Below are 20,993 nucleotides of genomic sequence, written 5' to 3'. Positions count from 1 at the left end.
TCTCCAAGGAGCTGAGAGAGATGAAGCATCGGAAAAGACGCCTAGAGAGCATCTGGAGGACTAGTCAATCCGATTCCGACTGGACACAGGTGAGGTCTTATATCAAGACCTACCTAGTGGCGATAAAAGCAGCAAAATCTAACAATTTTTCCGCTCTTATTGCATCTGCAGAGAACCGCCCAGCTGTCCTGTTTAGAGTGACCCACTCCCTTCTTCGGGGGGGAGTGCGGGAAGATCCCTTGCAGGGTCGTGCTGAGGATTTTGTGCAATTCCTGCACGATAAAGTCGCTCGGATTCAGGATGGCTTGGACTCCGATTGGAAGAGTCCACGGGAGGTGACGAGGGCAGGTCTTGAGAATGTTATCTGGGAGGAGTTTGATCCTGTGACTCCCGAGGATGTGGACAGGGTTCTGGGTAAGATTAGTGCCGCCACGTGTTTATTGGACCCATGTCCCTCCTGGTTGGTACTGGCCTCCCGGGAGGTTACACGAGGCTGGCTCCAGGGGATTATAGGTGCTTCTCTGAGTGAGGGTGCCTTTCCTGCCACCTTGAAAGAGGCGGTAGTGAGGCCCCTCCTCAAGAAGCCTTCCCTGGACCCGGCTGAATTAGCCAACTATCGTCCAGTCTCCAACCTTCATTTTGTGGTGAAGGTTGTTGAGAGTGTGGTGGCACGACAACTTCCCCGGCACCTGGATGAAGCTATCTATCTAGACCCGTACCAGTCGGGCTTCAGGCAGGGGTACAGCACAGAAACGGCATTGGTCATGTTGGTGGATGATCTCTGGAGGGCTCGGGACAGGGGTTGCTCTTCTGTCCTAGTCCTATTAGATCTCTCAGCGGCTTTTGATACCATTGACCATGGTATCATGCTGCAGCGATTGAGGGGGTTAGGAATAGGGGGCACCGTTTTGCGGTGGTTCTCCTCCTTCCTCTCTGACCGCTCACAGTTCGTGTTGGCAGGGGACAGAGGTCGACGTCGAGGCGTCTCACATGGGGAGTGCCGCAAGGGTTGGTCCTCTCGCCCCTCCTGTTCAACATTTATGTGAAGCCGCTGGGTGAGATCATCCGTGGTTTTGGGGTGAAGTGCCATCTGTACGCTGATGATACTCAGCTGTACATCTCCACCCCAAACCAACCCAATGATGCCCTTGATGTGATGTCCCGCTGCCTGGAGGCCGTGCGGGTCTGGATGTGGAGAAATAGGCTCAAACTCAACCCTTCCAAGACTGAGTGGCTGTGGCTTCTGGTGTCCTGGTATAGACAGGTGCCATCGCTGACTATTGGGGGTGAATCTTTGTCCCCCACAGAGAGGGCTCGCAATCTGTGTGTCCTCCTGGACTCACAGCTGTCTTTAGAAGAGCATATGATAGCTGTAGCCAGGGAGGCTTTTCATCAGGTTCGCCTGATCCGCCAGTTGCGTCCCTTTCTGGACCAGGACGCCTTGCGCACGGTCACTCACACCCTCGTCACCTCCCATCTGGACTACTGTAATGCTCTCTACATGGGGCTCCCCTTGAAGAGCACTCGGAGGCTCCAACTGGTCCAGAATGCGGCCGCGCGGGTGGTTATGGGCTCACCTCGTTACGCCCATGTAACACCTCTCCTGCGCGAGCTGCACTGGCTCCCAGTGGTCTTCTGAGTGCAATTCAAGGTGTTGGTTACCACCTTTAAAGGGCTCCATGACATAGGACCAGGTTATCTATGGGACCGCCTTCTGCCACCAACAGCCTCCCACCGACCAGTTCGCTTCCACAGAGAGGGACTCCTCAGGGTACCGTCAGCCAAGTTATGTCGGCTGGCGACACCCAGGAGGAGAGCCTTCTCTGTCGGAGCTCCTGCCCTTTGGAATGAATTGCCCCCGGACATTCGTAACATCTCTGATCTCCGGGTCTTCCACTGTGCCCTCAAGACCCTACTGTTCCGACAGGCGGGGCTGTCTAACTGAATGATTTTAAATTGGGTTTTAATTTTGGGTTTTAAAATTCGGCCAAAACTATTTAATTATTATTATTATTATTTAGAAGAAAAAGGTATTAAGATGAATTGGTTTTCCTATTTGCAAATACATTCTAGATATGATAAAGATTTTAAGACAGAAGGTTTTTATGATAACTTGACTAATCTAGATATAATTTTAACAGCTACTGATGAAAACGTAATTAAAAAACTATATGGATATTTATTAGAGGTTAAATTGGAAGAAGAACAAGTTAAAGAAATAATGATTGCTTGGGGGGAAAATTTTGGACATGGGATTGACTTAGAGAAATGGCAAAAATTGTGGTCGCAAAATTACAAAATGACAATGTCAACTGCATATAAAGAAAATTTGTATAAGATGTTTTACCCCCAACGAGAATAGCCAGAATGTTCAAGAATAAATCTGAAAAATGTTGGAAATGTCATCAGATACCAGGTTCATATTACCATATGTGGTGGACGTGTGCAGAAGCCAAAAGACACTAGACTAAAATCCACACATGGTTGGAAAAAATGATAAAAGAAACACATAAATTTTAAACCAGAGATTTTTTTATTGCGGATTGTACCTAAAAGATATAATAGAGGATTGAGATATCTGATTGTGAATGTATTAACAGCGGCTAGAATTGTGTTTGCTAAAAATTGGAAAAATGAGAAAATACCAACGCAAGATGAAGTTATTAAGAAAATGATGGAATGTGCTGAAATGAGTAAATTGACATTTGAAATCAGAGAACAAGAAGTTAAACAATATTATAAGATATGGGACTTATTTTATCAATGGTTACATAAAAAATGTGGAAATGAAATATGATAGAGATCTTTATAATACAAGAATTGTAGAATTATATAAAATATAACATAAAGACGTATTATTATTGGATCGATTTAGGATGATGAAATGAATGTTATAATATAAATTAACTCAAATTTTAGAATATTTTGTATAAAATGAGGGAAGAATAGCTATAGTTAAATAAATGATTAATGAGGACAATAATACATAGATATATATTAAATTGATAATATGAGAATTTAGGAAAACTGTAAGCTATGAATATGGTGAAGATGCACAAAGGACTTGTAACCAGCGGACACACTGTGTGTAATTGAAGATGGTTTTATGTTTTTATTTATGTTTGTTTAAAAATTAAAAAAAAAATGGAAAAACCATATCCCCATTTCTAATGGATATTCCCGGGTTTCTATTTCATGCAGTTGCCACAGAGCACAATAATATCTCATATCTTTTAACGACAAATTTATTAATTTAGTCACTTTATATGGCTGTGCATCTTGAGGCAAGTGACTCTTGACAGCATGCAAATATCCTGTACATGTGAGATAATCATTAGTTAAAATCATTCTATAACAATTATTTAAAAGAATCAAAGCTAAAACAGGAAAAGATCAAATCAAATCAAATCAAATCAAATCAATGTTTATGGTGATTATCGGCAAGCATATGCTTCTAGTAAAGGATGAGATGGAAGGAGGAATGCATTTCATTTCCCTTCATTAATTCTTTTTGTATTAAAGACATCTTCATAAAATGTATTTCCCTTTTTCCTTCCCTTTTTACTGTACATTTATGAAGTCATTTATGAATAGAAAATATAAAAGTCCCATCCCCTAAGGAGGTGCATTTGGTGGGTCAAAGAAGAATGGCCTTCTCCATGGTGGCTCCAACTCTCTGGAACATCATCCCGGCAGAAATGAGACTGGCCCCCATTTTGACACTCTCACGAAAGGCTCTGAAGCCCTGGTTTTGCCAGCAGGCCTAGGGAGCCAAGAGTGGAATGGAGCCCATCAAATGGCTTATTTGACTTGTTACCAGAGGGGGATATACTTTTTTAAAAAAATAATTTTTATATTGTGTTTTATTGTTATAAGCTACCTAGAGTCGCCGTGAGCAAGTAGGTGGCTATACAAATTTTCTACATAAATAAATAAGGAAACTGCAAACATGATTTGATTCAATATCTCTAATCTTCTAAAAAAACAACTGAATTCTCAATGTCTTTCAATCTTTGGGTGTTGAAAGAAGGAAGTGTCTAATTAAAGAATCTTGGAGAATGATTGCAAATGCAGCAGCATGAGCATTTTTTTTTTTTTTTTTGCAATTGGCAGCTATAATAAATATTATTTGTCAGGATAATCCTCCATCAATCCTCTGTTGTCAGAATTAAGGACTTCTATATGTCTCCTATGGACAGCAAACAATCCTTCTTTCTTTTTTTTTCGTGAGCAATTTCTCAAAGCCAGAAATATTACACCAAGTGTTAATTCCTCTTTATCAGTTGCTCCCTGTGGTTTAGCTCAGGCCGTACAACAATGATGTAGCACTTTGGCAAGAATATGCATCCCAGTAATGCAGCGCTGGAGGACAAGATGGAGAAGACCTCCACAGCTACCATGGCTTTTCCTTTTGTGCTCAGATAGGCTGGAAAGAAGGAGATCCACACACTGCAAAAGGCCAACATGCTGAAGGTGATGAATTTGGCTTCATTAAAGCTGTCTGGTAATTTACGGGCAAGAAAAGCCACAATAAAACTGGCAATGGCTAAGATACCCATGTAGCCCAAGACACAGTAGAAGAAGAAAGCTGATCCCTCATTGCACTGTAAAATCATTTCTTGGAGCTCTGCGTGCATATCCAACTCAGGGAATGGGGGAGATGCTGACAGCCAAAAAATACAAATACATACTTGTAATAGAGAGCATGAAAGGACAACAGCAAAAGCCAATCTTTTCCCCACCCACTTCCTCATCTGAGAACCAGGTTTAGTGGCCATGAAAGCCACAACCACAGTGATGGTTTTAGCCAGAACACTAGAAATGGCCACTGAGAAGGTGATGCCAAAAGTTGGTTGTCGGAGAAGGCAGGTCACTTTGCCAGGTTGGCTGAGGAAGAGCAAAGAGGAGAGAAAACAGATCAGAAGAGAGACAAGCAGCATGTAGGTGAGGGACTGGTTGTTGGCTTTCACAATGGGAGTATCCCTGTGCTTAATAAATGTTCCAAGTACCCAAGATGTCAAGAAGAAGAAACAAAGAACTGCTGAGGATAAACCAATTCCTAAGGTTTCTTCCAAAGTTAGAAAGACCAGCAGTTTCAGGATACATCCATTCTTTTCTTTATTTGGATAATGATCTTCTGAACATTGAAAACAGTCCTCCATATCTGAAGGAAAAGCCAAGGCATGTTTTTATACATTCCATATTTTTGAAAATAATATTCTTTATGAGTACCAACAATTATCCCGCTCAAGTTTTTTTCCTATTTACTACCAGTTGGATTATGTTTCTATGGAAATGCAGTTTTTCCATCATTGAATAAGCTGGGACCACCATAACAGAAGTATAATGGAAAGGGCAATTATTCACTGAAATACAGTCCTGTCTAATAAATCTTCCAAATTTTAAAATTTTGACCAATTTGACATTTCCCATTTTTCCAAAACACAGAGAAGAAATTTGTAGGGGTGGATATAAGAGCTCAGCTCTCATGGGCATTGTGATTCACAGGTATAGAAATGAATACTCACCTTGAAAAATTCAAAAAACTACTTGCTACACTAAAACAGTGTATTACAATTTGCTTCTATTGAGGACTTGCTGGAATGTCTAACCTACCCTTTTGATTTGAAATCTTCCTTTCTGGACACAGGACACAGTCGTAGCAACAGAATTGCTTTCCTTCCAACCCTTTCTTCCAGTATCCAGGGGAGCAATGCTCATTACACAGAGAAATTGGAAGAACCTGGTGATAAACATAAAAAGTTTCTGCAAAGAGGATTTTTAAGCAGTTTGTACTGCTAATTTGTTAATATTTGAATTCTCAAAGGGTTAGTCCAGGTGTTTTTATAAGGTAAAGGTTTCCCTGTCCAGTTGTTTTCAGCTCTAGGGCACAGTGCTCATAGTGTTTCTTGGCCGAGGGAGTCAGCATTGTCTGAAGATACATTCAGTGGTGGGATTCAAGTAATTTAACAACCGGTTCTCTGCCCTAATGATTTCTTCCAACAACCAGTTTGCCAAATTGCTCAGAAAGTTAACAACCGGTTCTCCCAGCACTGGAAATATTCCATGGTCATATGGCCAGCATGGCTATACGCCAAAGGCACAAGGAACATTGCTACCTTCCCACCAAAATTGTACCTATGACTCTCCTTATATTTCCATCCTTTTGAATTCCTAGGTGGGAATGAACTGAGGCAGGAAGGGGAGCTCACACTATTGCGTGGTGCTCAGGTCTCAAACCTTGGCTGTCAGCTTTTCAGCTGACAAGCTCAGTGTCTTTCAGCACTGAGCCATCACATATTTATACTATCCATTCAAATGCTGACATTATAAGGATGAGCAAAGGGCATGTTTGGAGAATGTCAGGGTGAATAAAGAAATATATGTGATTACAATATTATGGAAATAATGTGACTCCTGCATTTCAAAGGGAAATGCAACCTAAATGTGAATACCTTTCTTTTAAATTGTAATGTCATTTTGTCAATTTGATGAAAGCTTGATCACTGACAATAGTTGTACAGATGCCATTTCAAAAATCACAGATTAGATTTCTAAAGAGACTGTGTTTAATATTGGATCATAATGGATCGAGGAATAGTTGATTAAATGAGTCCACACCTGGTTAAAAGCTGGGTGCCACACAATCAGCTCTTCATCAATGATTAATTCCTTCACATTGGGAATATGAGGATCCATCCTTCCAACTCTAATTCTCTGAAAAGATCTATTTGGAAAAGTGATCAAGTTGGTGATGTCGAATCCACCTGTTGCTTCCCCTTTCTGGTTCAGGAACACTCTCTCCGCAGCTGAATTGTTAAAAGAAATGCCTTGAAGAAATGAATGGAGCTACGAGAGAGAGAGAGAGAGAGAGAGAGAGAGAGAGAGAGAGAGAGAGAGAGAGAGAGAGAGAGAGAGAGAGAGAGAGAGAGAGAGAGATGGAAGGATGATAATGAAAAAGTGGCCAGTATATTTAACTTTCACTTACTCATTCAAATAAGTACACTTAGAATATAGACAATCTATATTTCAGAGAAAGACACAGGTCTGTTCGAGTATTAATTTAATGTTACTTCCAAGGGAAAAAAATGAAACAACAGCAGTTAACAAATCAAAATCAAAACAAAGGATTGACATTACACAACTTGATTCAGATATGATTTATATTCACTATTTAAACAACTAAACAATCAAATTTGGACCATATCTAAACTCATCCTACGTTTTTTGTTCTTTGTTAGTAGAAACGTATTTAACATCATGAGTCCTGACAAATTTCCTTTAGTCAGATTTTATCATCTGAGACTTAATTCTTTTGAGAGAGAGGGGGGAGAGATTGTGAGTATATATATATGTATATGTAGGTCTTTGGTTATTTGGGTTTTCTCCTGCATAAAATTGGAACTGTCTTGGCAACGCTTCGATGAGGTCTCATTCGTCATCTTCAGGCTGGTGTTTTCAGCTTCGTGCTCCTAGAAGCACGGGAAAAGACCCGAATACACCAAGCCTTGCATACCTGTACCCATGAAAATCTACGTAAACAAATATATATATGTGTGTGTGAGTGTGTGTGTGTGTATTCTTAAAAACAGAGTTTTTAAAGGGTGGAGGACACAGGTGAAAAGGACTGACATTTGGTCCATTCCTCTTGAACATTTATAGAGAGATAATGCTCTGCATCCCAACTCTGAAAGGTTTGTGATTCAAGGAGAAGTAGATTAGAGAACTGGTTGAGGATAAGTTTGGATAGCAATAGCACTTAGGCTTATATACTGCTTCACAGTGTTTTGCAACCCTCTCTGAGTGGTTTACAGAGTCAAGCATTTGCTCCCAACAATCTGGCTCCTCATTTTACCAACCACAGAAGGATGGAAGATTGAGTCAAACCTTGAGCCAGTGGGCATCAAACTGCAAACCACTGATAACCGGCAGCCAGTACAAGGAGCCTGCAGTACTGCTTTCTAACCACTGCGCCCTCATGGCTCTGGTGAGTATTATTTAAAAGCTAATAAGAAAAGTGAAATGTCTACATTTCATAAATATATTTTTTTAAAATTTGATTTATATGCCGCCCTTCTCCGGAGACCCAGGGCGGCTTACAATGTGCTAAGCAATAGCCTTCATACTTTTGTATATTTATACAAAGTCAGCTTATTGCCCCCACAAATGGGGGTCCTCATTTAACCTACCTTAGAAAGGATGGAAGGCTGAGTCAACCTTGAGCCTGGTGAGATTCGAACCTGCAGTAATTGCAGGCAGCTGTGTTAATAACAGGGTGCATTAAACCACTGTACTACCAAGGCTCATTTTGGGAGCACAATAAAAGAAAGACTGCCTTTGGACACAATACAGTTGAATTCTTCGTGGAATCAGGTTGGATAAATTTACAAGACAGGCTAATTCTATGTGGAGGTTAAAAGTTATATATACAATGAAAATTGATGCATACAGTAAATCCCACTGACTATCCTGAAATTAATAAAGACACAGTTTATGTTCATCCTCTTATTTTATAAAACTAATGACTTTGTTGCCTCAGTTTCTCTATTGAGTTGCAGCCATAGACCAGGGTAAATAAAATATATTAGATTGTGGATGATTGTGGATAATCATTGAAATACAAGATAGGTGTGGTATGGAAAGATTACCTGCCAAGGCATCAGATTTGGAAATTCAACCCTTTGATTCTCTCTTGGTTGGGATTTTGATCTCACTGCCTCATGCAAGGAATGTGCCACTGCATAAACAGCATTGTAGATACTGTAGGTTTGGCCAGTCATCTGAAATTCAAACAGAGGTGCAGGTAGATTCTCCAAATTCTCTTCTCCAGTACAGGTTTCATTCATCATTGAAGATAATTCTGTATTTGAAAATGAACAATCGAACAATTGTTCCCAAACATCTTGAAGAAATTGATCTTTGTGGGTTGAAGGTTTGATGACTTGAAGAAATTCTTTAAAGCCTTGAATGTCTCTTGAATGCACAGCAAAGGAAAGAGCCCCCTGGAACATCTGGAGATCCCAGCTCCTTTGACCTCCCATCAGGATGAAATCGATAGGATTCATCAGGATCCAAACTTTCCTAAATGATGCACTCTCTTTATTTTCAGGATCACGTAGAAACATGATGCTTCTGAGCCACGCTATTGTGAATGAATCTCCATAGACAAGAAAAACATTTGCTTTCTGATCTATCAGTCTATCAGAAATAATTGTGACTGAATTACACAATTTGGACAAGTTTTCCAAGTCGAGATATTGGGGAATTTTTTCTGTGAAAGCTAAACAGACCCCGTTCTGTAAAAGCAATGGCTGCAGTTTCTTCAAAAAATGTCCTTCCTTATTTTCAAAAGCGAAGACACCAATCCATGTCCATCCAAAATGGAGAAGAAGTTTTATAAGTCCAGTGTACTGATGCTCCTCTTTTGGGACCATGCAATAAAGTGGAAATAATTTAGTAATCTGAAAGTCTTCTTGGGCAAAGGAACCATAAGTCAACTTAACAAACGAAAAAAAGAAATTGGTTATTTATGAAAATCATGGGAAAAATATGAAGACTGCTTGTTAGAAATTTAATGAAGGTCTCCCTACATTGAACATTTGTCCAATTCTATGTAGATTATCATAATTCTGATGAAAAGGAGAAGCAATTAAAACCCCATGATGAAATATTTTCACATCTAAAATTTAACTAGATTACAACCATACTGCTTCCTTATAGAGTTCCAGTATGTTCATCCCCTTAGAACATCTGGAAACTTGCTAAATAGCTGAGCTTGTGAACTCTTCTCAGCCTAAGGAAAGGATTGTTAAGAGCTAGATTTACTGGATTACCTTCTTCCCTTATTTGTAGCAGATAAAATAAAATACTTACACATGAAAAACTATGCCCATGAGATTCTGGAGGAATTGAAAGGATTAATCATGTGTTCATTTACTGCAATTATTATAGATATCTCCAAAAGTACCACATATCCTCAATCGTTCAACAATTTCCAGGCAAATCAGTTGAGTTTTAAATTCAGTTATTACTATCAGACCCAACCAAGACATACCAAAGAGAGTTCTGACCTATTGTCAGATAGCTTGGTGAAATCTGGAGTTGAGTTGTGGACAGCAGTGAAAATACTGATGGCTTTGAGTTGGGAATGGGCTGCAAGTGGCTGGAAGCTGATAGCTTTGATTTCAGGAAGTGGTTGAAAGGAAATCCTTCCTAAAACCATGAGACATGATAGCAGATGTTCTAATATTTGAGGTGCTCCTACAAAGTCGAGGGGGTCAAATTATTTTCCAAAGCACCAAAAGCAACATGAGAAACAATGGATGGAAACTAACCAAGGAAAGAAGCAACCTAGAACTAGGGAGAAATTTCCTAATGTTGAAAACAATTAACCAATGGAACAACTTGCCTTCAGATGTTGCAGTTGCTCCATCACTGGAGGTTTTAGAAAGAGACTGGACAGTGATTTATCTGAAATGGCATTGGGTCTCCTGCTTAAAGAGGGGGTTGGACTAGAATACCTCCAAGATCCCTTCCAACTCTATTATTCTATGTTCCATGTGATAGCCTGCCTTTTCTATCCTCCTCTTCGTACAGCTCCAGATTTCACCACAGATAGTGGTCAATCCAAAACATCAGGGTACCCTCTCAAATAAGATTAATTTTGTACTCTAATTTGTGATTTAAATTTTCTATATTATGATTGTAATAAAAGATTTTCTTGACTGATGATTTTGAGCCAACATATTGAGTTGTGGGATCAATTGCAGAAGGGAGAGCAAAGAAAGCCAAATTGAAGTCCTGCAGAAAGACATAGCAAAATACTAACTAGCAGCAATCCTTCAACAATTGCTAGGAAAAACAGTTGAGTTTTATACTAAACTACTGTTATCACACACCAATCAAATCATAGCAAGAAAAATTGTGACCTATTGCTGCATGGAAGTCAAACCACATGTATGATTGTAATAAAAGATTTTGATTTAATTGGATTACCTTGACCTAACCTATTGAGTTGTAGGAAAAACAGATGAGGAGTGATAAAAGTGTATTTAATTAAAGTACTGGAGAAAGGTATAGAAAGCAACTAGAATCTACTATCAATTACAGAAGAATTTTCCCTCTCATTCCACCCCATACTACCTGTGGAATTTTGTAGACATGTACACTTTCTGCCATAAAGGATGATGTATCAGGACTTAGTCCCCCAATGATGGCCATGAGATTCTTCTGGCTATCACATTTGTAGTTTGGGACAAATTCCTGGGCTTTGAAAAGCAGGTCCAGGGTGGTGCGATAGGTCATCCTTGCATTGTTGTAACTGTCATAGATGTGGAACCCAAGAGTGACGTTAGGTAAGATCTGGGAGTCCTCATTGATCTCCTTCACAGCAAAGGACAAGGCAAGGGCATGCTGGTAGAATTTGGTTATTACACTGCAAATAGTTTAAACACCGCCATTGAACAAATAAGTTGACAATTCTTTGATGGTGAAAGCATTGATATATGAGTAACAACCATTTCTGTCTCTATTGTAAATAAGAACATAGGAGTCTTTGTAAAAAAAGCCAATAATTTGTATAGTTTTCAACTATCTAAAATATTTTTCTGATTTGCAACGAATAAGTATAAAACAAAATCGTGATTTTTTTTTATGCTATCGCATTTATTTCTATCTGTTTGGCTCAAAATATAATATAACTAGCAAATATCACTTTTTTAATACATGTAAGTTATGCAAGGAGTGATTGCTCAGACTGGATACTTTTAATTATCTTACACTCCCTAAATGTTTTCCAAAAGAGTTCTTGCAGAATAGTTTCATACATTTCATGAGTAAGATTTTAACACAATGAAAATGATTTGTTTTCTCCACAATCCAATAAGTTTGAAAGACAAGGAAGGACATGTAAGTTTATATACAAAACCATGCATTTATACTCAAAAAGCTATTAGCCCTATAAGCAATTATGGGAAATCTGGCTAAGATTAGAAAATGAATGGAAAAAAAAAATCCTTACATTGGTAAATCATAACGTTTTAGAGAAGGGTGTTCCTTAAATTCAAGTTCAAAAAATGTTTGAATTATCTGAGACACCATCCCACCCACGATGAGGTCACCAGGCTGGTACCACTCATGGGGAATCGGGAAAGCATCACTCGCAGGGCAGCTCAGAGTAACTGCTTTCTGCACCAAGACCACAAGAAGGAACAACATCTTCAGGCACTTGTCATAGGGAAAATATTTGTGTGTCCTGTCCATAAGGAAGCTTGTATTTCAGTGGGTCATTCAATGATTGAGCCAAGGTTTATATCTGACAAAGCACCTAATCAGAAATCCCATCAATTTCTATTTGAAGTTCTTTGTGTGTGCAAATTTCTATACTGACTATCACTAGGATTGAACAGATGTTTTGAAAAAGAAGAAATGAGGGAGACAACTAGTAGGAATGAATCTGATGGAGCCATTAATATCCCTTTGTGCCAAACTCCCTGGGGTTCAAGAGTTTCTTTATAGCCAGACTGGTACCTTCATTGTTGTTGGATTTAAATACCTTTTTGCACAGTCCTTGATGTTTTGGCCTAGCTAAAAAAAATATGTTGATTCCTGTAGGAAATAATTATTTTGTTTTTGTGAGAGAATAAGGAGTTCAACTGATGGTTCAACAACTCCCCCCCCCCCAACAATCAAAACTAGGCTTCCACACCCCCATCTTCATCCAGGTCCACCACCACAGACCTTAAATGCAAGCTACTTAATGCAAGAAGCCTTGCAAACAAAATGCCTGAATTCCTCCTCCTACTAAATACGATTCTATATTCAATCTTATATTTTTCTGCAAGATGTGGTTGAACATATCCTTCCCAGACTCCGTTACCACATAAATGGTACTGGTCCGAGTGTGAAATGTGTAGATGGGGTGATGTTGCTATCTTCTATAAAAAGTCCCTAGATTTGAAGAACATTCAAGTTACACAGGACCTTGCTCTTCCAGAGACCATCGTCTACGAACTCTCCCTAAATTCCATGTTTTGCTTCTTAGTATGTTACAGAGCCCCTGATTATGTCCTCGTTCATGCGAACAAGCTAAACTCACTATTTATTTATTTATTTATTTATTTATTTATTTATTTATTTATTTATTTTATTCAATTTGTATACCGCCCTTCTCCTAGTGGACTCAGGGTGGTGCACAGCCAGAACTAAAACACATACCAATACAAAATTTAAAATTTTTAAAAGAATTACATAGCTTTGGCCCAAAATTTAAAACATTCAAACTAAAACCCATTGACAATTTAAAAGCTAAAAAAAAAGGGGGTGGGGGTTCACGCCAGCCCTGCTTGATGGAAAAGAAAAGTTTTTAGGGCATGGCGAAAGGCCTGGAGATCTGATATCCTTCGGATCTCTGGGGGCAAATCATTCCAGAGGGCAGGAGCTGCCACAGAGAAGGCCCTCCCCCTGGGGGTCACCAGCCGACATTGCCTGGCTGACGGCACCCTGAGGAGTCCCTCTCTGTGGGAGTGTACTGGTCAGTGGGAGGCTATTGGCAGCAGAAGACGTTCCCGCAAATACCCAGGTCCTATGCCATGGAGTGCTTAAAAGGTGGTAACCAACACCTTGAAGTGCACCCGGAAGACCACTGGAAGCCAATGCAGCTCACTACTAACATGGGCAGCTGTTGTGGCTCATCAGCCGCCTGTGCAGATGTAGCTGATTCTGACAACGAGGAGGCTGGTGTGGTGCTGCGCCAGCAACCTGTGCAGCTGGCGCTTGAGTCAGACAGTGTGGAGGCTGAAAAAGATGTGATGCCAGAGGCAGGGATTCAGCCAGGGCCTTCAGAACCTCCAGAAGAGGAAGAAGAGGAGAAGCCTCTTCTCAATGCACGGGCGAGCAGAGCTGCCAAAAGGCAGGAGTGGCACCTCAGGAGGAGGTCTGCTCGAGAGTAAGGCTGGGGGCTAATTAGGCACTCCCTTAGCCCTATTTAAGGAAGGACGACAATTGAGGCAATTTGCAGGGAACAACTAAATTCACTCTCCTTCACGTCTTGATCTTAGTTCTCTGCAAATTGCTTCTGGGCTTTCTGCCAACCATAGTAAGATTATGAAAACTGACTACGTAGCTAACTTTAAAAACCGCTACAAAACCTTATGCCATCAGATAAAGACAGAATGCACCAATTACTACTGCAAACAAGACGAAAAGCTGTTACACGTGAAATCCACCTGCGCCTTCTATAATTTCATAAATATCAAACTTAAAGATTCGAAAACCATGCCACCCCTAAAAGGACCTCTTCAACATGTTCTTCAGTTCAGTCTTTGTCAACAGTAATGGCTCATGGCCAGTGGTGAAATGTAAATTTTGTTACTATCAGTTCTGTGGGCATGGCTTGGTGGGGGGGAGTAATATGACTAAGTGGGTGTGTCCAACTTTTTTTTTTTTTACTTTTAAAACCATTTGTTCTACAACCTCTTCGGCCGAAGAGGTTGTAGAAAAAATGCTTTTAAAAGCCTCTGATGATCCCAGCTGAGCTGCGTGATCATCAGAGGCTTTTTTTTAACTTTTAAAAGCATTTTTTCGGCCAAAGAGGTTGTAGAAAAAATGCTTATAAAAATAATAAAAAAAGCCTCTGATGATTGTGCGGCTCAGCTGGGTAATGGGGGGGGGGAGGGATTTTTGCTGCCAGTTCTCCGAACCACCCATCTCCATCGCTACCGGATCGGGCGATCCGGTCCAAACCGGGAGCATTTCACCCCTGCTCATGCCCCTCATTTCCTAGTCATACCACAACTAATTGCAACGATCTGCTACATATCGATTTTACAGAAGATAACAATGAAAAGGCACTACGTAACCTAAAACCGTCCTTATCTATTGGCCCTGATGGATTATGTGCCTACTTCTTGAAAAAGATTTCCACTGCCATAGCCGAACCACTAAGCATAATCTATGAGATATCTTTCAGAACCGGCTCCTTGCCCGACCAATGGTCATTAGCCCCGGTCATTCCTATCTTCAAAATGGGAGATCCCAGCTTAGTTGAAAGTTACAGACCAATCTCATTGTGTTGTGTCACCTGCAAAGTCATGGAATCAATCATAAACCAATCCATTACCCTCCATTTAGAGACAAACAACCTACTCTCTAGCAAGCAATTTGGTTTAATGAAAAATTTATCCTGTAATCTACAACTCCTACTGAGCCAGGCTAAGATTCGATATTGGGATAAAACTCAAATATTAGAAATCCAAATCTTTGTTCAAGACAGAAGTGCCTCTTCCGTGCCAAGGTGCTGAGATGACAAACGGTATTTGACGTAGGTACAGAATTGTAAAAGGGCAAACTGACCCTAACCAGATACATTCTGTTGTTTAATGTTTATTGCATCCCAAATGTCATGCATATCCCTGGATAAGGGGTGCTGCTTCCTTATTGCCCTTGAGGCGTCTTCTAGCCTCTTATCTCCTTTTGTTATGTCTTGAGCGCCGGAGCAGAGAACCTGAGTATGTGAGAAGAAGTTTGTTATTTCCTTTCCCAGAGATAGATGAAAGGGCAGCTTCTACGTGTGAAATGCATCACTCTCTGTAATACTTTTGCCTTTAAACTGTATAAATACATGGCCAGAGGAAGCCATCGGCGTTCAGACTTTTTGTTTGCCTTTGGGCTGTTTGAACCGTGCACAATAAACTTTTTCCTGCATTGGAGAGCTTGGCCTAGTCTCGTTTCATTTCCTGCAACACTACAGTGAAGAAACATTTGGACTACACAACTTGGACTGCACATCAGAACCTTTCATACATCAACAATCTCCCCTTATGAAATCATCGATATTTCCTGTGACAGCCCTGAGTTCCAGTACAGCGACAGCTTGGTGGCCCCACACTTCTGCAGAATCGTTTGCAAGAATGAGTCCAGCAGACACAAATTCATTCATACCATTAAGTCAATTGCCAAAAGCAACACCAACCATAATAAACTTTGCTCATGGCCTGATCTAGCCATACTACAACGTACCCGCTCCTGTGAACTCTGCTAGGGTCCAATTAATAAGAGGTAGATTGATGTCACCAAGCAAGATAGTACATTAGTAGTGAAATTAGCTTGTTTGCATGTACGAGGTTGTAATCAGGGGCTCTGTAACATTGTAAGAAGCAAAATGTGGTATTTTGGGACAGCTCTCAGACGATGGTCTCAGGAAGAACAAGCTCCTTTGTAACTTGAATATTTTTTAGATTTAGGGATTTTTTTATAGAAGATAGCAACACTACCCCCTCTACATATTTCACAGTTGGACCAGTAAACATGATCGTCACTTACTGTGGTAATGGAATCTGGGAGGGATGCATTCAGCCATGTTTCACAGATAAATATAATGTCGAATATAGCCATATTTAGTAAGATGAGGAATTCTGGTATTTTGTTTGCGAGGCTTCTTGCATTAAGTAGCTTGCATTTAAGGTCTGTAGTGGTGGATCTTGAGGAAGGGGGCATGCATACCTATTATTGGTTGTTGGGGTGGTGGTTGTTGGGCCGTGGGCCGTTGCTCTTACTTTTGATACAGTCAGCGCAGTAGTCAATGTATAAGTCAGTCTCTCCTTGGTCTTATTTATTTATTGGTTCGATTTATATGCCGCCCTTCTCCGGAGACTCAGGGCAGCTTACAATGCGTTAAGCAATAGCCTTCATACTTTTGTATGTACCTGCTAAGTAGGGCTTTTGGGCCCCCCCAAGCGGTGTTCTTTTTTATACAAAGTCAGCTTATTGCCCCCACAAACCGGGTCCTCATTTTACCTACCTCAAAAGGATGGAAGGCTGAGTCAACTTTGAGCCTGGTGAGATTTGAACTTGCAGTATTTTTTTTTTTTATTTGATTTATATGCCGCCCTTCTCTGGAGACTCAGGGTGGCTTCCAATGTGCTCAGCAGTAATTGCAGGCAGCTGGTGTTACTTAACAGCACTGTAGTCTGCTGCGCCACCAAGGCATCAAAAGACATCAAAAGACGTCTTGGTCTTGACGTCTTTTGAGTTCAGAGTAGAGTTCATGGGAATAACCCAATTCATTACCCTCCACTTAGAGACAAATAACCTACTCCCTAACAAGCAGTTTGGTTTCAGAAAAAAAAATTGTACTGCAATCTGCAACTCTTACATTGCAAAAACATATGGACTACACAACTCGACCAGGGTAAAACAATAGAGGCAATTTACATTGTTGTTGTTGTTGTTGTTGTTGTTGTTGTTGTTGTTGTTAGTTGTGAAGTCATGTGTGACCCACCACGACCCCATGGACAATGTTCCTCCAGGCCTTCCTGTCCTCTACCATCCTCTGGAGTCCATTTAAGCTCGTGCCTACTACTTCAGTGACTCCATCCAGCCACTTCGTTCTCTGCTGTCCCGTTCTTCTTTTGCCCAGCATTAGGCTCTTATCGAGTGAGTCCTTCCTTCTCATTAGATGGCCAAAGTATTTCATTTACATCTTCAGGGCCTGGAGTTCTAAAGAGCAGTCAGGGTTGATCTCCTCTAGGACTGACCCATTTGATCACCTTGCAGTCCAAGGGACTCTCAGGAGTCTTCTCTAGCACCAGAGTTCAAAGGCCTTTCTTATGGTCCAACTTTCACAGCCATAAATTGCAACTGGGAAAACCATGGCCTTGACTATACGCACTTTTGTTGGCAGGGTGATGTCTCTGCTTTTTAATACGCTGGCTAGCTTTGCCATAGCTTTCCTCCCCAGGATCAAGCATCTTTTAATTTCTTGACTGCAGTCTCCATCTGCGATGATCTTGGAGCCCAGGAAAATAAAATCTTTCCCATCTATTTGCCAGGAATTGAGAGGGCCAGATGCCATGATCTTAGTTTTCTTAATGTTGAGTTTCAAGCCAACTTTTGCACTCTCCTTCTTCACCCACATCAAGAGGCTCCTTAGTTCCTCTTCGCTTTCTGCCATTAGAGTGGTATCATCTGCATATCTGAGGTTGTTGATATTTCTCCCGGCAATCTTAATTCCAACTTTTGATTCATCTAGCCCTGCCTTTCTCATGATGTGTTCTGCATATAAGTTAAATAGGCAGGGTGACAGTATACAGCCTTGTCGGTCTCCTTTCCCAATTTTGAACCAATCGATTCCCACTGTTGCTTCTTGATCTGCATATAGGTTTCTCAAGAGACAAATAAGATGGTCTGGTACCCCCATCTCTTTAAGAACTTGCCACAATTTGTTGTGATACACACACACACACACACACACACACACACACACACACACACAATTTGCTTAGACTTCTGCAAAGCCTTTGATTCAGTGGTACATGACAAACTACTTCTAAAACTCAAATCTTATGGCATTTCTGGATCCCTACATAAGTGGATAGCTGTGTTCCTGTCAAACAGGCAACAAGTAGTTAAAATAGGGAGCGCTCTATTAAACCCTGCACCTGTTAACAGCGGTGTCCCCCAAGGTAGTGTTCTATGACCCTCACTCTTTATACTTTACATAAATGACCTTTGTGATCATATTATAAGCAACTGTATTCTCTTCTCTGACAATTTAAAACTATTCAACATCACTGACAACACTGCTCTATAAAGAGACTTTAACTATGCGTCAGAATGGACAAACAATTGGCAACTCAAAATTTCAACCAACAAATGTTCTGTCTTACACATTGGCAAAAAAAATCAGAACATCAAATACAAGCTGGGCAGACACGACCTCGTAGATGATGCTCATTCTATCAAGGACCTTGGAGTACTCATCTCAAATGATCTAAGTGCCAGAACTCATTGCAACAACATTGCCAAAAAGGCATTAAAAGTTGTTAACCTAATCCTATGAAGCTTCTTCTATGATAATATTGTACTGCAAACTAGGGCACACAAAACCTTTGCTAGACCAATTCTCAAATATAGCTCATCTGCCTGGAACCCACACTGTATATCAGTCATTAATACAATTGATTGAGTCCAGGGTTATTTCATGAGAAGAGTCCTCCACTCCTCTGCTCAAAACAGAATAGCTTATAAAACCAGGCTTGAAATTTTGGGCTTAGACAAATTAGAACTACGCTGCATTCGGTCTGACCTAAGTGTAGTACACAAAATTATCTGCTACAATGTCCTACCTGTCAATGACTACTTCAGCTTCAACCACAACAATATGCGAGCATACAATAGATACAAACTCAAGGTAAAACGCTCCAAACTCGATTGCAGAAAATATGACTTCAGCAACAGAGTGGTCAATGCCTGGAATGCACTACCTGACTCTATAGTTTCTTCCCCCAAACCCCCAAAACTTTAACCTTAGACTGTCTACTGTTGACCTCACCCCATTCCTAAGAGGTCTCTAAGGAGGCGTGCATAAGCGTACCTGTTACAGGATCCATGGATCAGGCCCAATAACAGACATGAGTCAATTGATTGATCAAGTCTCTTTTATTTACAGGTTCATCATTACATCACATACTGCATCTGGAAGTGAGGAATGGGGAAGAGTGTGTCTACTTTTTATACCTGTGGGCGGAGACTCAGGTAAGGAGTGGTCTGTGGGTGGAGCTGACCAAGTGGGTGTTGATGTTAACCCCTGCACTACTGTGTCCCTGTTGACCCCTGGCATGAGTAAGGCATTTATATTTGACAAATCCCCCTCTAAATGCCTGACCTGTTGCTGTGGATCTGACTGTTTAAGTGTTGCCCAAGGGCGGATATTGAGTTTGGATACCAGGTGTGAGTGTTGCCTGCCCTGTAGTGGTTTTGTGAGTATGTCTGCAGTCTGTTCTTCTGTGTCGCAGTGTATGGCCTTTACGAACCCGATTTTGGAGAGCTGCCTCACATGCTTGTACTTTATGTCAATATGCCTTGATCTCTGTCCTACCGCGTCGGCCATGGAGATTTCTATGGCAGCCTTGTTGTCTTCGTAGATGTTTATCGGATATGCTGGTTCGCACCACACACTGGTGAGGAGGTCATCGAACCAGATGAGGTTGTTTGCGGCCTTGGATAGGCATATATACTCTGCCTCTGTGGTTGAGGTGGCAACCAAGTTTTGTTTACCTGTGTACCAATGCACCGGGCTATTGTTCAAGTAGAATATGTATCCTGATGTGATTTTCCGGCTTTTGGTGTCCCCGGCCCAGTCAGCATCAGCATAGCAGGAGAGGATGGGCTCGTTGGACGGTTCTGGTTCTAGGACTAGGCATGCATCGGCACTTTGCTTCAGATACCTCAGTACCCTCTTTACAGCGTCCCAGTGGTACATGGTAGGTTTGCCTACGTGCCTGGACAATAGATTAACTGATAATGCAATGTCTGGCCTAGTCCAGTTGGCAATATATAAAAGGGAGCCTATGACTGACCTGTACAGAGTGTTGTCTTCAAATTCGGGTGATTCACCATGCGTATTTTTTAGGAAGTCCGGCTGCATGGGTGATTCACACCCCTTGGAATCTGCCATGTTGCATTTGTGTAGTATTTCTTCTATCTTCTCTTTCTGGGACAGTTGAAAACCTTTGGGGGTTTCGTTGACTTGCACGCCTAGGTATCTGTTTATTTTCCCTAGATATTTTAATGTGAAGTGTTCACTTAGTTTACTGGTGAAGGCGTTACGGTTCCCTTCGTGTTTACTGATGTAAAGTATGTCATCCACGTAGACTAGGATGTATTCTAGTGAATCCCCCTCTCTCCTAGTGAAAAAACAGTTGTCGGCTATGGTTGCAGTAAATCCCATTGACTTCAGGACCTCAACTAGGCATTCATACCAGCGTTTGCCGGATTGTTTCAGTCCATATAGGCTTTTGTGAAGTAGCCAGGTGTCCCCGCTGTTGGTCTCTTTACTAGGCCTCAGACCAAAAGTGTTGACCAATTCCCGCATCCTGTAAGGCGCACCTGATCATGGTCTTTAGCGTGGAATTCCATCGTTCTATGACACCGTTCTGGAAGGCCGAGAATGGGGACGACGTAAAGTGAAGCACGCCTTTGGATCTGAGCCAATG

At 41.0% G+C, this 20,993-nt stretch overlaps 1 protein-coding gene across 1 annotated transcript; it reads right to left on the bottom strand.

Moving 5' to 3' along the window:
- Positions 1-4,265: 4,265 nt before the first annotated feature.
- LOC139324831 (vomeronasal type-2 receptor 26-like) lies at positions 4,266-20,260 on the bottom strand. Its single transcript, XM_070954582.1, has 4 exons — positions 19,664-20,260; positions 6,622-6,834; positions 5,617-5,743; positions 4,266-5,164 (listed from the first exon to the last, which is right to left on the bottom strand). Exons 1-4 carry the CDS (start codon positions 20,258-20,260, stop codon positions 4,266-4,268), a joined length of 1,836 nt encoding a protein of 611 aa, XP_070810683.1.
- Positions 20,261-20,993: the final 733 nt, after the last annotated feature.

Source organism: Pituophis catenifer, unplaced genomic scaffold (assembly GCF_029215685.1).
Source record: "Pituophis catenifer annectens isolate HBS135680 unplaced genomic scaffold, rPitCat1.0.hap2 SCAF_15, whole genome shotgun sequence".
Taxonomy (NCBI): Eukaryota; Metazoa; Chordata; class Lepidosauria; order Squamata; family Colubridae; genus Pituophis; species Pituophis catenifer.
Note: the sequence above shows the minus strand (reverse complement) of the source record. Positions and strands in the feature narration are given on the sequence as shown.

Excerpts from the sequence above, each read along its gene's own strand:
- LOC139324831 (XM_070954582.1), bottom strand. The coding sequence starts at position 20,260 with ATGTACCACTGGGACGCTGTAAAGAGGGTACTGAGGTATCTGAAGCAA. Across the intron at positions 6,835-19,663 it reads AGTCAGATCCACAGCAACAG|CAAGGCATTTCTTTTAACAA; the intron begins GTCAGGCATTTA and ends CATTCATTTCTT. Across the intron at positions 5,744-6,621 it reads GGCACCCAGCTTTTAACCAG|GTTCTTCCAATTTCTCTGTG; the intron begins GTGTGGACTCAT and ends GTTTATCACCAG.